The sequence below is a fragment of the Anoplopoma fimbria genome, chromosome 19, assembly GCF_027596085.1.
Source record: "Anoplopoma fimbria isolate UVic2021 breed Golden Eagle Sablefish chromosome 19, Afim_UVic_2022, whole genome shotgun sequence".
Lineage (NCBI taxonomy): Eukaryota > Metazoa > Chordata > Actinopteri > Perciformes > Anoplopomatidae > Anoplopoma > Anoplopoma fimbria.
In genome coordinates this window covers 20,368,269-20,380,286 of record NC_072467.1, presented here as the reverse complement: position 1 = coordinate 20,380,286, position 12,018 = coordinate 20,368,269, and the positions used below count along the sequence as shown (strand labels likewise).

At 38.6% G+C, this 12,018-nt stretch overlaps 1 protein-coding gene across 1 annotated transcript; it reads right to left on the bottom strand.

The window, feature by feature from the left end:
- Window positions 1-9,332: 9,332 nt before the first annotated feature.
- LOC129108774 (T-lymphocyte surface antigen Ly-9-like) lies at window positions 9,333-11,145 on the bottom strand. Its single transcript, XM_054620688.1, has one exon. The coding sequence runs from the start codon at window positions 11,033-11,035 to the stop codon at window positions 10,031-10,033; it is 1,005 nt and encodes a 334-aa protein (XP_054476663.1). The 5' UTR covers window positions 11,036-11,145; the 3' UTR covers window positions 9,333-10,030.
- Window positions 11,146-12,018: the final 873 nt, after the last annotated feature.

Below are 12,018 nucleotides of genomic sequence, written 5' to 3'. Positions count from 1 at the left end.
CAGTGGAAAAGTTTGCAGAGCTTATGAAAAAGACGTTAGCGGTCATGAAGGACTTCTTGTCAAGATAGCTCAGAATAGATTACGTTTGTTTCCATACCCAATTGTTTTCCTCCTGCAGAGGACCAGACCTTTTTCAAACTAGAGGGGATGCATCAGAAAATAAACTTAAAAAGCTCTTCCTCAAAGACGGAGAAGTCACCTCCTGAAAATCTCATGTTTCGGCATCGACAATGCAACTAAACTAAATAGTGCATTAACCCTAGTTTTCTGTTTAGGGTCACAGACACAGGCCCCCTTTAAAAGTTTCAAAATAAAAGCTAACATTTATTTATCACCTTGCCACTTTGTGATGTTTTTTTTTGTAATGTTTATTTCTTTGTCTGAGAGTTACTTTTTTGCCAACAAAACTAATATATATCATCATGCATAGTAACTCATTAAACAAGAAACATTTCCCTATTTGGTGTAATAACAATACTATATGTATTTCTGACTTGTTTCACCTTGTTCAAATGTTCAAGTCCAGGAAAGGGTTACCATTTCATTACATTTCTAAATATTTGGTTTTAAATTTGAAGAACCTGGCAATTATGACTTTTACACATGGTTTGATCCCATTAACCAATGAGGAATGAGCCAATGTCAATAAAACACAATGGTTCAGCCTGCCAAATTTAGTGAATTGAGGGAGGGTACTTTTGTTGTTGACGTTATTGTCAAAATTAAATATATTTTCCTCCTGGAATGTGTTTAGAGGATAAGCACAGGGGAAAAAATGGAAAAGGTGTCCTCGCTTCCTATGAACTAAAAAGAAGGACACTGGTGTCCTCAGCAAATATAAAATCAATGTATCTCTGCAATTAACTGCTTGTATAAAAATATATAAATCTGGGATATTCAGAACAAAGAGGCAGCAGAGAACCCAAAGAGTGATGAGTCTGATCTAACAGTGGTAGGTAAGACCATTTGGAAGTGATTAATGTCCCATTTTGCACTGATCCACAACCTTAAATTTGACGGGGTCAACTCACATCAATCACTTTTCTGAAGGTCCTTGGCTTTCAGAAGCCACTTTTTCTCGCCTGAGCTTGACTAAATAATAGGTTCTGGTTTCACGTACCCAAGAGACATGCAGACTAGCCCTCCGCTGTCAAGGGAAGATGCAATCTGGTGAAGAGAAAAATGGGAAATTCCTAGACGCTCAAACACTCAATGAAAATAACTTCTGTTGTGATTTTCAGTCATTCTTTTTTTATTGAAGGGTTTGAACATTTTTAACCCATAAGCAAGGCCCACCATTGTCCAGCTATTCTTCACCCTTCAAAAGCCCCACACAAAACCCCAACAATGTCCTTCCCCCCAAAACATCTCCACCCCTCTGTCTACCTGCTCTAATTAATAAGAGCCAGTCTAAGTGCTGCTGTCTTGTGTCAAGCATGACTTCCTGTCTGAGCTACAGACTGTGTGTGTGTTTAGTTATGTCTTTGTATATGGCTATATGTGTGATTTTGTGTGTTCTTCAAACACACTCAAAAATGCTCGTCTATTAGAGTGGCAAGAGGGGCACTCTATCCAGTCTGTCTCGTGGTAGTGCTGCTCAAACACAGACGAAACCACTTCAATGGACCAGTACAATGAGAAGCTTTTATCACATGTACTATAGTCCCGTGACAAAGCTCTCCAGTCTCCATTTAGCATCTGAAGATGTTCTAATTATATAAAATAGTATACTGTTATATTATGTTCAAGTACATATTTAGCCATTCACGGTGCCTGTAATAATGAGCTTTGAGATGAGGCTTTTTTGGAAGCAATAGATGTATTTTATGAACTTCAGTTAAGAAAAAGACAGAGAAGCTCTTTAACTGTCTAGACAACTCATAATTTTTTTTTTTAAAACGTCTCTGCGTTTGAAGCAGCTTTTTATTTATTTGTAAAATGCTGTAATCAAGTTGTTTCGACTGTCTGTACATGATGAAGCGGTGTAAGGAATGCATCACACATTTATCTGCTCTAGCTGCTAGCATTACAGTAGCATGCCCGGCTCACTGAAACCCCCAGGAAGAGCATTGGGCTTAGAAGCAAATTTCACATAGTGGCCAATCCAATGGAATGACTATTTCCGGGTCCGTCACATTCATCGTGTGTAAGCCAGGCGTCAATGTCAGACTAAGGTTAGTAGCTCTGTGCTGCTCTTTATAGGATTTGTGGAAGATAAATCAATTTACTCCAGACAAACTCATCAGCCGAGGGATAATGTTTCCCAAACTCTGTTAGTCCTCATCCTCAAAACTTCCTCTATTTTTAAAGTGAAACATTCAACACTTGAATATAATAGTAGGCCTATTTAAAAATAAGTGCAATAAAGCATCAATCCAACCTCTGTGTTGCTTGTCCAAGTGTGTAATTTAATGTTTTTTTTTAAATGGGTTTTTGGTTGGATTTCTGACACAAGGTCTATAGTTAAAACAGGCTTAAAATATATTAACGTTTTGTTCTACAATACCCCTCTTGTTTATTTTGAAGCATTAACTTAAAAATGGTTGTTGCTAACAAGTGGCTAAACGTGACAAGGCCTACTAAACGTCATCACGCCGTCAAGTCCGCCTTGCCAACCGTGGTGTAGTTTACTTCTGTAGATTGCATTAAAGCTTAAAAAATCATAAAAGTGGTGTTCATAAGTGAAACAAATATTTAAATATCCTAAATGTTTGTTTGGCACAAAGCTATTTTTCTGCAATAATTCAAAATTCAGTGTGTTCTATAAACGAGGATTAGGCAACATCAAAATGGTTGCTGCTCTGACACATCCATAGTATCCAACATACATTCTCAACTCTCATGCCAATCATTTCTGAAATGAACCATGATGCATCCCTGTATTGTTTTCAAAGCTACCTCAAACTCAAACCTCATGCCTTTACCCCTTGCCTTTGTTCCCATTTTGCACATGGACAACCCAAAATGAAATATGTATTCTTTAAGAAAGATTCATGAGCTTCGCACATGTCATGATGGCAGCATGATTTTTGATTCAGCTTTAGCACTCCATATGGTACCACAGCTCCACAACGTAGACTACACCACCCAGCTGCTTGTGACACATTTATTGGCACACAGTTGAGCATCAGTGGCCACTTAGACCAGACTGTCTGTCAGTCGCCATAAGGACAAGATCTGATTCAGATTAATTGGCCCAGAAGACTCGTTAGACACATGATTAGATATATTCTAATTAAACAGCTTGGTATCAACCATTGCATGCTTTCTTTGTAAGTCCCTATAGTCATATTGTAGTATATAATATGTACTAATGTGATATAGTAAGTTTTAATGTTATGATATTTCTATTTATTTATCCTCCTGACCGCAGACAGCTAAAAATACACTTCAAAGTCGCTCAAACTTTGTACCGGGTAATGTTGCGATAAGCACTTAATATAAAAGATTGAAAATGGCATGTGTCAACCTAATCTCATGGGAAGGTATATAAATAGCAGAACATTTAAACGTCATTGCGGGTGTCATGATATTACATTTTTCGGCTTTTTGTGTGTCATTTTACGCCACATTGTCAACTCAAAACGTTGTTTTTTTTCTGTTTTTTCTTGCCTTGATCAACTTGAAGTGGTGTAATTACTTTTTTTCGGAGTAATTCGCTCAACTAGTTTGTCTCCATAGCAGCAATAAATATCCTGCAAACACACATTTTTCAAAAGCTCTTATCTTTTTGTTGATAAAGTCCTTTTTCAAGGCGGTTTTCCAGTACGAGGCCACTGCAAGAAGCAGAGTGCCTTTCAAAGACATTTAAAGAAACCATGGCCACACAGAGAGGCCATTGATGTGTTGTGTTGATGCTCTGCTAGATAGACATGGCATAGTCACAGCAAACCTTGTGTTGTAAGCCCTCTCTCGCACCTTTGCACTTCTCTCATCTTCACCTATTGTTGGATGGCCAGTCACTGACATGCTGCTATCGCTGCGTGGATCCAGACACACAATGAGGATTAAGGGATCCTTTTCTCTGAGACCAGATAGGCCCGTAGACCAGGACAAAGGCTTCAAACTATCCAAATTATCTCTTCTGGGTGTTCCTCAAAAGGTATTATAGTTATCTTGGAGAATCATCTTGAATGCTTTTGCCCCACATGTCAAAGCAAAAAGTCTTATTGTGCAAAATACAAATCACAGTGGGGTGTAAAAAAAATGATTATTTTTTTTTGCCAGGTTGCAATTTTGTGTTAGCACACAGGCACTATGTCTGCAAGAATGTTACAGAAATGTTTGATCTTTGTATGAGTGTTGAGTCTGTGCACACAAGATGCTTATTAAAGCAAGAGGTGGAATTTTTCTTCCATCTGATTTATATCAAGTGCAAGCTCATAGATGGGTAATTTGGCTGATAGAAGCATTTTTATTACAGAGCTCAGGTTGTAGTGGAAATGATAGGCCTGCTTTACAGCATTTGTGGACTGGAGTTTACCCGTCTGTCTTGTCTAAAGCTAATTCTACTGGAATGTTTGTTTAGACTCATCCCCTGAACGTGAGCTTTACCTGGAATTTGTAGCAGCTCCCAAGATGGAGACAAATAGATATACCTGGAGGCAGATGAAGATGTATCTACATCCATTTACGGCTGTGGGACTTGAAATGTGGGGCCTATGGTTCCACAGTTATTAAGATTCATAAAACGAAACCAGGTGTACACATAGCTTTATAAATTGGACGCAAATAAGGCATATGCATATATCTGTTTTAAAGTTTTAGTCATCTATCCTAAGTTTTATGAAACGGACAAGACTAAATGAATCACCCTTTAATGCACCTCTAACCACTGCAGAGATCTCTAAACACAGTAAAACTAAGTGAAGGAATAGAGATAGATTACAATGGAATACAGTAAAACTTAAATGAATGCTAAATAAAGACCGGCTGGTGAAACGTAATAAAAGGGAGGGCAGCCTTTTTTTCCGTGTGCTACATTTAGTTGGAAACCTGCTGCTACTGAGGGATGAATTCCATGCTGCCTCACCAGCAGCTCTTACTGGTTGGTTTGGGTGCCTGTATTGGGACTGGTGAGGTAGAATGGGATCTGGGGGAGATAGCATGAACCTACTAAAGTTACAATGTGCCTCATTCACAAACAAATCTGTGCTTAATCCATATTTTCTCACCTGAATATGTTGGTACTCTGTGTAAAAATGTAGAACTGCCTCGGACCATGCATACACACTTTAATGCACCGCATATTAAAACTGCTTTCATTAAAAAAATACTTTATTTAGCAATAATATTTTAATCCATTAGTTTGGTATAACTTTGAAATTCAAGCTGCTCCCTTGAAATTTTCATAATCAAAATTTTCAACCATACTATACAATACTATATAACTAAGTGTTCCAGTCCTGGCTTACAATGTAGTATATGGGAATGTCCTTATCTACAATTTAGGTGTTTTTTATTGACTTAGTCTATAATGATCGGCTGCTCCCACCATTTTCCAGTGCTATAAAATTGCACATTTATAGCCAATAAGTGAATGAGGCCCATTGTCTTCATGAAGCTTCTTACTGGTAGCTCAGTATTCCCAGTGGATGTATACAGTGTCCTCATGTATATTGTAAGTATTATTCTTTACCAAAGACTACAATACACAATGTTACAGTAGTTATTTGCTCCACTGAGCTATTTCCGAAGTATCTGCTGAGAACGGTGATGTTCTGTATCATGTCTGTAAACCTTGGTGCTGTCACATTCCTTCACTGGCTACAAATGGCAGCAGTGCTCCTGTCCGAGTCTGACAAAGGGCTGTTGTTTTCTCAGCCTTTTCTCTTTTCACACGCCAGCCTCTTTGGCTCAGAGCAGCTGCTGATGCTGAGGCATTAGAATGAAATTATGGGAATATTTCTTCTGCTCACAGACATCGCCAATGTGGCCTGAACATTGATTCTGTCCATCCCTTCTTCCTGTATGACCCCCCATGTTTCCTCTTCTGGGCATATGACATGGTGAATTTTCCTCTGAAGAAGGAGAAGCAGTTCACAAAGCTGTAGCCAGATTTGCTTGTTTAGATTTCTCCTCCATGACCTCAGCAAACCCATAAACTCAGTTTTAATGAGTTGTTTTAGAAGTACGGGCATTAGAAAGGACTTAGAAATAAAACACAAAAATGAATCCCCCAAAAACCTATCAAACCTTTCAAGGCAATACTTTTCTTCCAACGCCTTGTTAAAAACATGTGCTTTCTGCAACTTCAAGTCATCCATGACGAAATTATAAAATTGTTAGGCTACAGATCAGAGACGTGCTGGAAGCCTATTCGTCACGGGTTCTCATGGAATCAACCTCTGCTGAAGTTTCTTCCACCATGTCAAAGTAAAAGTTGTATTTGGCAGGGGTGCAAAGAACTGCTCTGCAAGGGAAATCCGTTGAAAAAAAACACACACACAATGGTCAGACTTCTAGGACTTTTTTGGTTTAAAGTTTAGTAAGTTGACCTCCTTTCCCAGACGATACTAAGCCTATGCAAAAAAATATGTATGTATTTAATACTTTTCAATTTCTTTAAGGACTCATACCAAAGATCTTCCAGTCGGGGTTGTATCATAGGACTCAAAGATGGCACCAATTCACTTGAAAGAAAATTGCTCACCTGGCCAAAAAATGTCTTGCTTCTGTGTTGTGCAGCCCACTTCACAAACATATTTCCACCGCTGGCCCCGCCTACGTTTTCCCAGCTACATCCATGGACTTTAATCTGGGATGATGTCACTCAAATAATTGTTTTGCTTTTGGAAAGTTATATATTTATTATAAATCCTTTTATGGATTACAAATTAATAATCCAAGAGCAATAATTGACATTTGCTCTTCGAGGTGTCCTGTTGATAATTTTACGGACGTCACTTTTATAATGGAGGTATATGGATTATTTTTTCTGCTGCAATACCATGAGTGCCCACTGGGACAAATTGGCACCAAAGCTGAGTTGCAGTGCTATATTCAAAGCTCTTTTAATATCTCAGGGTTGCATTACATGAACTAGTTTTTGAATAGAGATTATTTAGTCAATATTTACATCCAGTAACTGCTGGTTAGCTCACTAAACCAATGGACTAAGCTAAAGTTAGTTTGATCTTATGTTGTTTTTCTTTTGATTGACATTCTTAAAAATGTTCTCTTGCTAAATATTTTAGTAAATCACTCAGTTTGAAACTGGTTAGCAGTAGTAAATCATTTTCAAACAGCTGGTCCATCCAATTTATATGTAAAAGTCAAATTTCCCCTCAAAGATACAACCTATTCACAGTGAGATTAGAGTCAGATGGTAGAAAACTCATTCCCACTAAGCACGTCTTTGGCATCCGACATCCAGATTCTGTGAGGTGCTAAATATCGCTGAGGTCTGGAAAGTATTCTGCTTCCATTAAAAATCAGTTGCAGCTTGATTCCTCAGCAAATATGTGAAATGATTTTGGGTGTTGCAGACAGCCACAGGCAGTGCAGAGACAGTCCACAATTACATATACAATGTGAGAAAGAACTGCGTTAAAAAAGTGAGATGAACAGATGGAGAAGATCAAATAAATAGGACTGGCAACAGAAAGTGTGAATTTGATTCTTATGGGACATTTGAAAAATGATTTAGCACTGTTTAATCCAATGCTAATGTGCTCAGCAAGACCACAAGCCAATCTCTCTACACATTTTACATTTAATGACTTTTAAAGTCGTTTAGTTTAACAACATCATGGTATTCAAAGTCATTATATCTGTGTTTTGATTTTCAAGAATAATTGGCAACATTGCTTTGTCAATAAACTTAGGACTGATTGGGAGAGTGTGTCTTAACTCACTCGCTGCTTTGTAGGCTTTATGTTTCAGAAAAAAAGATTAAAGTCAAAGAGTGCTAAGTTGTTTAAAGAATGTTAATAGGTCATAATCATCTCTGCATTTTCAGACAAATCTGATGAAAAAGGCCACTGCGCCGGCAGACCTCTGATTTTCTGATTTGGTTTGTAGGCTGCTTTCCCCAGACTTGGCAGCCCGTGACAATGAGAGAACTGTAATAAGAATGATCTGACATGAGCATAAATACTTTCCATGGGTAATTGACCCTTTTCCTGGACACACACACTCCAAGATCAAAAGGCTATATCCTCTGGACTCCAAGAGCCACTGATTAAACACATTTCAGAGGTATTTCCCTTCCATTTTCAGGGCAGATCTGGCAAACGCATATGAGATGTGTTTCATTAAGTTGTATCTTGAAATGTAGTCCCTTGTGTGTTTGGGTGTGTGTGTGTGTGTGTGTGTGTGTGTGTGTGTACAGTAAATTAGAATACAGTATGCCTATGTATGTGCACATGTGTTGGTCTGTCTGTGTATATGGTGCACATTTTTTGCTGGAGAGGGGAAGTCATGTGGCGTGTTGCCAGCCAAGTCTCTGTGTTTCTCAAGAAAGACAAGTGGCATTGTTCCAGGAGCAGATACCAGCTTTACTGCCAAATCCCTGCCGGCTGTACTGAAATTTCAGCCATGTAAAGAGAGCAGGAGTGGAGCAGGGCCTGACAAAAGATGACATTGGCTTGTAAGTTTTAGGCGATGACGCTCATGGGGATTCCATTATGTGGCTGTCACACAGCATTAGGCGGGACAGCAAACACTTTCATGTGTGGATTACCATTTACCCATTGGAGACAATAGATATTTGCCTTAGCTAATCCATTCCTCTATTGATTTTTTTCCCCCTTTAATAACTTCTTGCAAGCAAGCAAATTTTAATAAGTGCAAGAATGCTGACATGTAAGAAGCTGGAACAAAAGGCTGTGTTGGACACAGATAAGCTTTTTTTCTTTTCCATACAAATATGAGATATTATTAGATCATTTTGACAACCACATTTCTTTCAAACGCCATATATTTAAACTACAGAAAATGTATTTCAGAAACTCAATTGTTAATGTAGAGATAAAGTGGAGAAAATAGTCCTCATTTTATACAATGCTTATGTGAGGTTAGATGGTCATATATATATAATTTCTCATTACGTCATTATTAAGACAGAATAGTTCTCATACCCTTTCAATAAAATTCACAAAGAAACTCTGTCTGCATATTCAAAGTTTGAATTAACTTCTGTCTCTAGACCATTCTTGTCCCACAATTATGAAAAAAACAAGGAGATTGTTAGAAGAGAGACTACATATTTGCTTGTTTTTGGCTTTTTCATTTGGATTTGTTAACAATAAGAATAAACAGAATATCACCACCCATATCCTTTAATCTACAATATCAAATATTGGACACAAAACTATGTTCTTTTTCAGGAAATTGCTTTATTTATAAGACAGAAGTACATTGGCAGAGAAGACATAATAGAACTGATAAGATTACCAGTAACGTTAACAAATAAGAACGATACATCTGTATTGAAATTTCTCCTGCATAGTTTCCTGTATCATAATGTGGATCAGCTACGTCCCCTTTATATTCATTACAGTCATTTTTTTTTTTTTTTTTTTATTTTATATTCCACACCAACCATTTACCCCCACCACTATAAAAGCTAAATTGAAAAAAATAACAACAAAACTTCAACATAGATAAGCCATGATTTACCATTTAAAGTTGCTGGGTAAATAAAGATCATACTGCTTCAAAATATGCGTCAGAGGCCCACAGCATGTCATGATAGATATATTCTCGAATATTACAGAGATAAAGAAAGTGTAGGTTAAAATTGTTATAAAGCTAAAAGCTGGTAAGAGGCCCCGGGGTAGACCCAGAACACGCTGGAGAGATTATATATCTCGTCTGGCCTGGGAACGCCTCGGGGTTCCCCAGGAGGAGCTGGAAAGTGTTGCTGGGGAGAAGGACGTCTGGAGGACCCCCCTTAGCTTGCTGCCCCCGCGACCCGGCCCCGGATAAGCAGAAGGAAATGGATGGATGGATGGATGGATAAAGCTAAAAGAAATAAATGCATTTTTGTCTTTAAAAGTTCCTTGGATGGTAAGAGAGGGAGGCTGATTCAGATGTTTGGTGTCTGTGGGCTCTTCGTCCTCGGCTTCGGCACAGGTGAAGGTCGTAGTCCTTCAGCAGCTGTGGCTAGCTGTGCAGGCCTGTTTTCCGTCTGAGCTTCAGGCTGAGTAACAGTCATGTAACAGTCTCCAGGGGAAGAATTGGGTGTAGAGTCCACATTCGGGTGCATAGTCTCATACTCTGGGCTGATGGAGTCAGGCTCTCGTTTGTTTAGAGAAAGCATCCTCATCTCCCCTTCATCCCTGCGTCGCATTTGGGTTTTGATGCGTATGTGGCAGCAACATAACCCGATGATTATGATGAGCAAGAACAGAATCAGACCTGCTCCTCCTGCTAGCAGTGCTACAACAGTTTTGGATGTGAAACAGACTGGTGGTGGTGGACCTTTACATGTTGGACGGACAGTGTCACTCTTCTCCTTGCTGCTTGCTTTGTTTGCCACACTACATGAAAAGCTCCTCTCCGCTTGCAGCTGTGCCAGTGAAATGCTCAGTGTTTGTCTTGTTTCGCTGGTTAAGGTCTTTTCATTGAGTGTCCATGAGAACACCAAACCCTGAGGATTAGCAACGTGGCAATTTAGATTAACAGCACTAGACTTTGGGTCACACATGTAGGTGAGTTGAGGTTTTGATACCTTGTCCATCATACAGAGACGACCAGTCCATGTTTTAACCAGCGTACCGGTGGAATTCAGCACATCTCCCTGGTAAGCCCCTGCACTTGAGAATTTTAGGTTCTTCAGCAAAAGAGATCCAGTTGCAGATATGTCCGTCGACTTTCCAACAGTCACCTTGCCTTTATCTCTGTATAAAATGATCGTGCTATTATGAGTCCATCTCAGCACATCTGAGTTTGCCAGTCCCTTAAAGACGGACGGAAGAGTAAGACTCTGTCCAACTAAAGCATGAAGATCACAAGTGTCCTTGTTTGCTGCTGTGAGGTCGATGAATCCCGACAGAATGATGACACCAAGTGTGGCAGCAAAAGATGCCATGATATACAGGAGTAGATCTAGGTATCCGTATAAAAATCACTTGACTGTTATGAATTCCTTCCTTAGGTAATCTTCAATTTATAAGTCCTGGTCGAGAAGCAGCCTTGTCAATAGCCACTCAGAATATAACTGGCACATAGATGACAGACTTCGAGCCCTTTTGAAGAGAAGTGAATCTTGAGTGGGTAGGAAACTGTATTAGTCAAGAGTCTGCTTTCAGTTCTCTAGAGATGACAAAAAGCTTTGTCAAAGTCATGTGCCAACTAATATTTTCTGCCTGGTGAAGAAATCACAGAAATATATATATAGAAATATGTATCCTATGTTGCAATTCGCTTCAAAAAACATGAACTATTGGCAAAACTACTGTGGTCAAAACATTGCTAAATAAACCACTGAAACAACATGACATGTCTTCAACTCCTGTAAAACTCTAGTTGAGGGAGTTTTGCTCTATTGTGAAATGTAGCTTATATATATATCCTGTTTTTGGTTTGTTAATTTAAGAGTTGTTGGGGTTTTTTAAACCACAAACGAGGAAAAAATAACGGTAATGGAATAATAGAATAAAGAAAAGTGAAAAGTGTTAGAAAAGGGGTCGGGTTAGGGTTAGGCTAAAGTAAGAGCAGAATATAGATCAAAATATATAATTTCAGTCTGTTCTTGTGAATAACTCATGATGAATTATTCAACATGAATAACTCCACATGCTGTGCTCTGCAAACAGAACGCAGGCACCAATACACAGTTAAATATATCAGCAAGTTAAGATACAGAGTATATTAAGTTACTGAAATATTATGAAAGGAGTAACAAGATTTATCATCAGTCAGATAATTCCCTGCTGGCTTTCGCGTTATTCATCCTGGTTATTGGTTTTTGCCTGTCAAAGAAAACAAATGACTTTTATTTGTCAACTCTAAATCGGTTTAGTCAGGGCTGCCTTCTCTGATAAAGCATTTGAATAATGAGAGGCCACCACC

Coding starts and splice junctions, on each gene's coding strand:
- LOC129108774 (XM_054620688.1), bottom strand. CDS start 11,035: ATGGCATCTTTTGCTGCCACACTTGGTGTCATCATTCTGTCGGGATTC.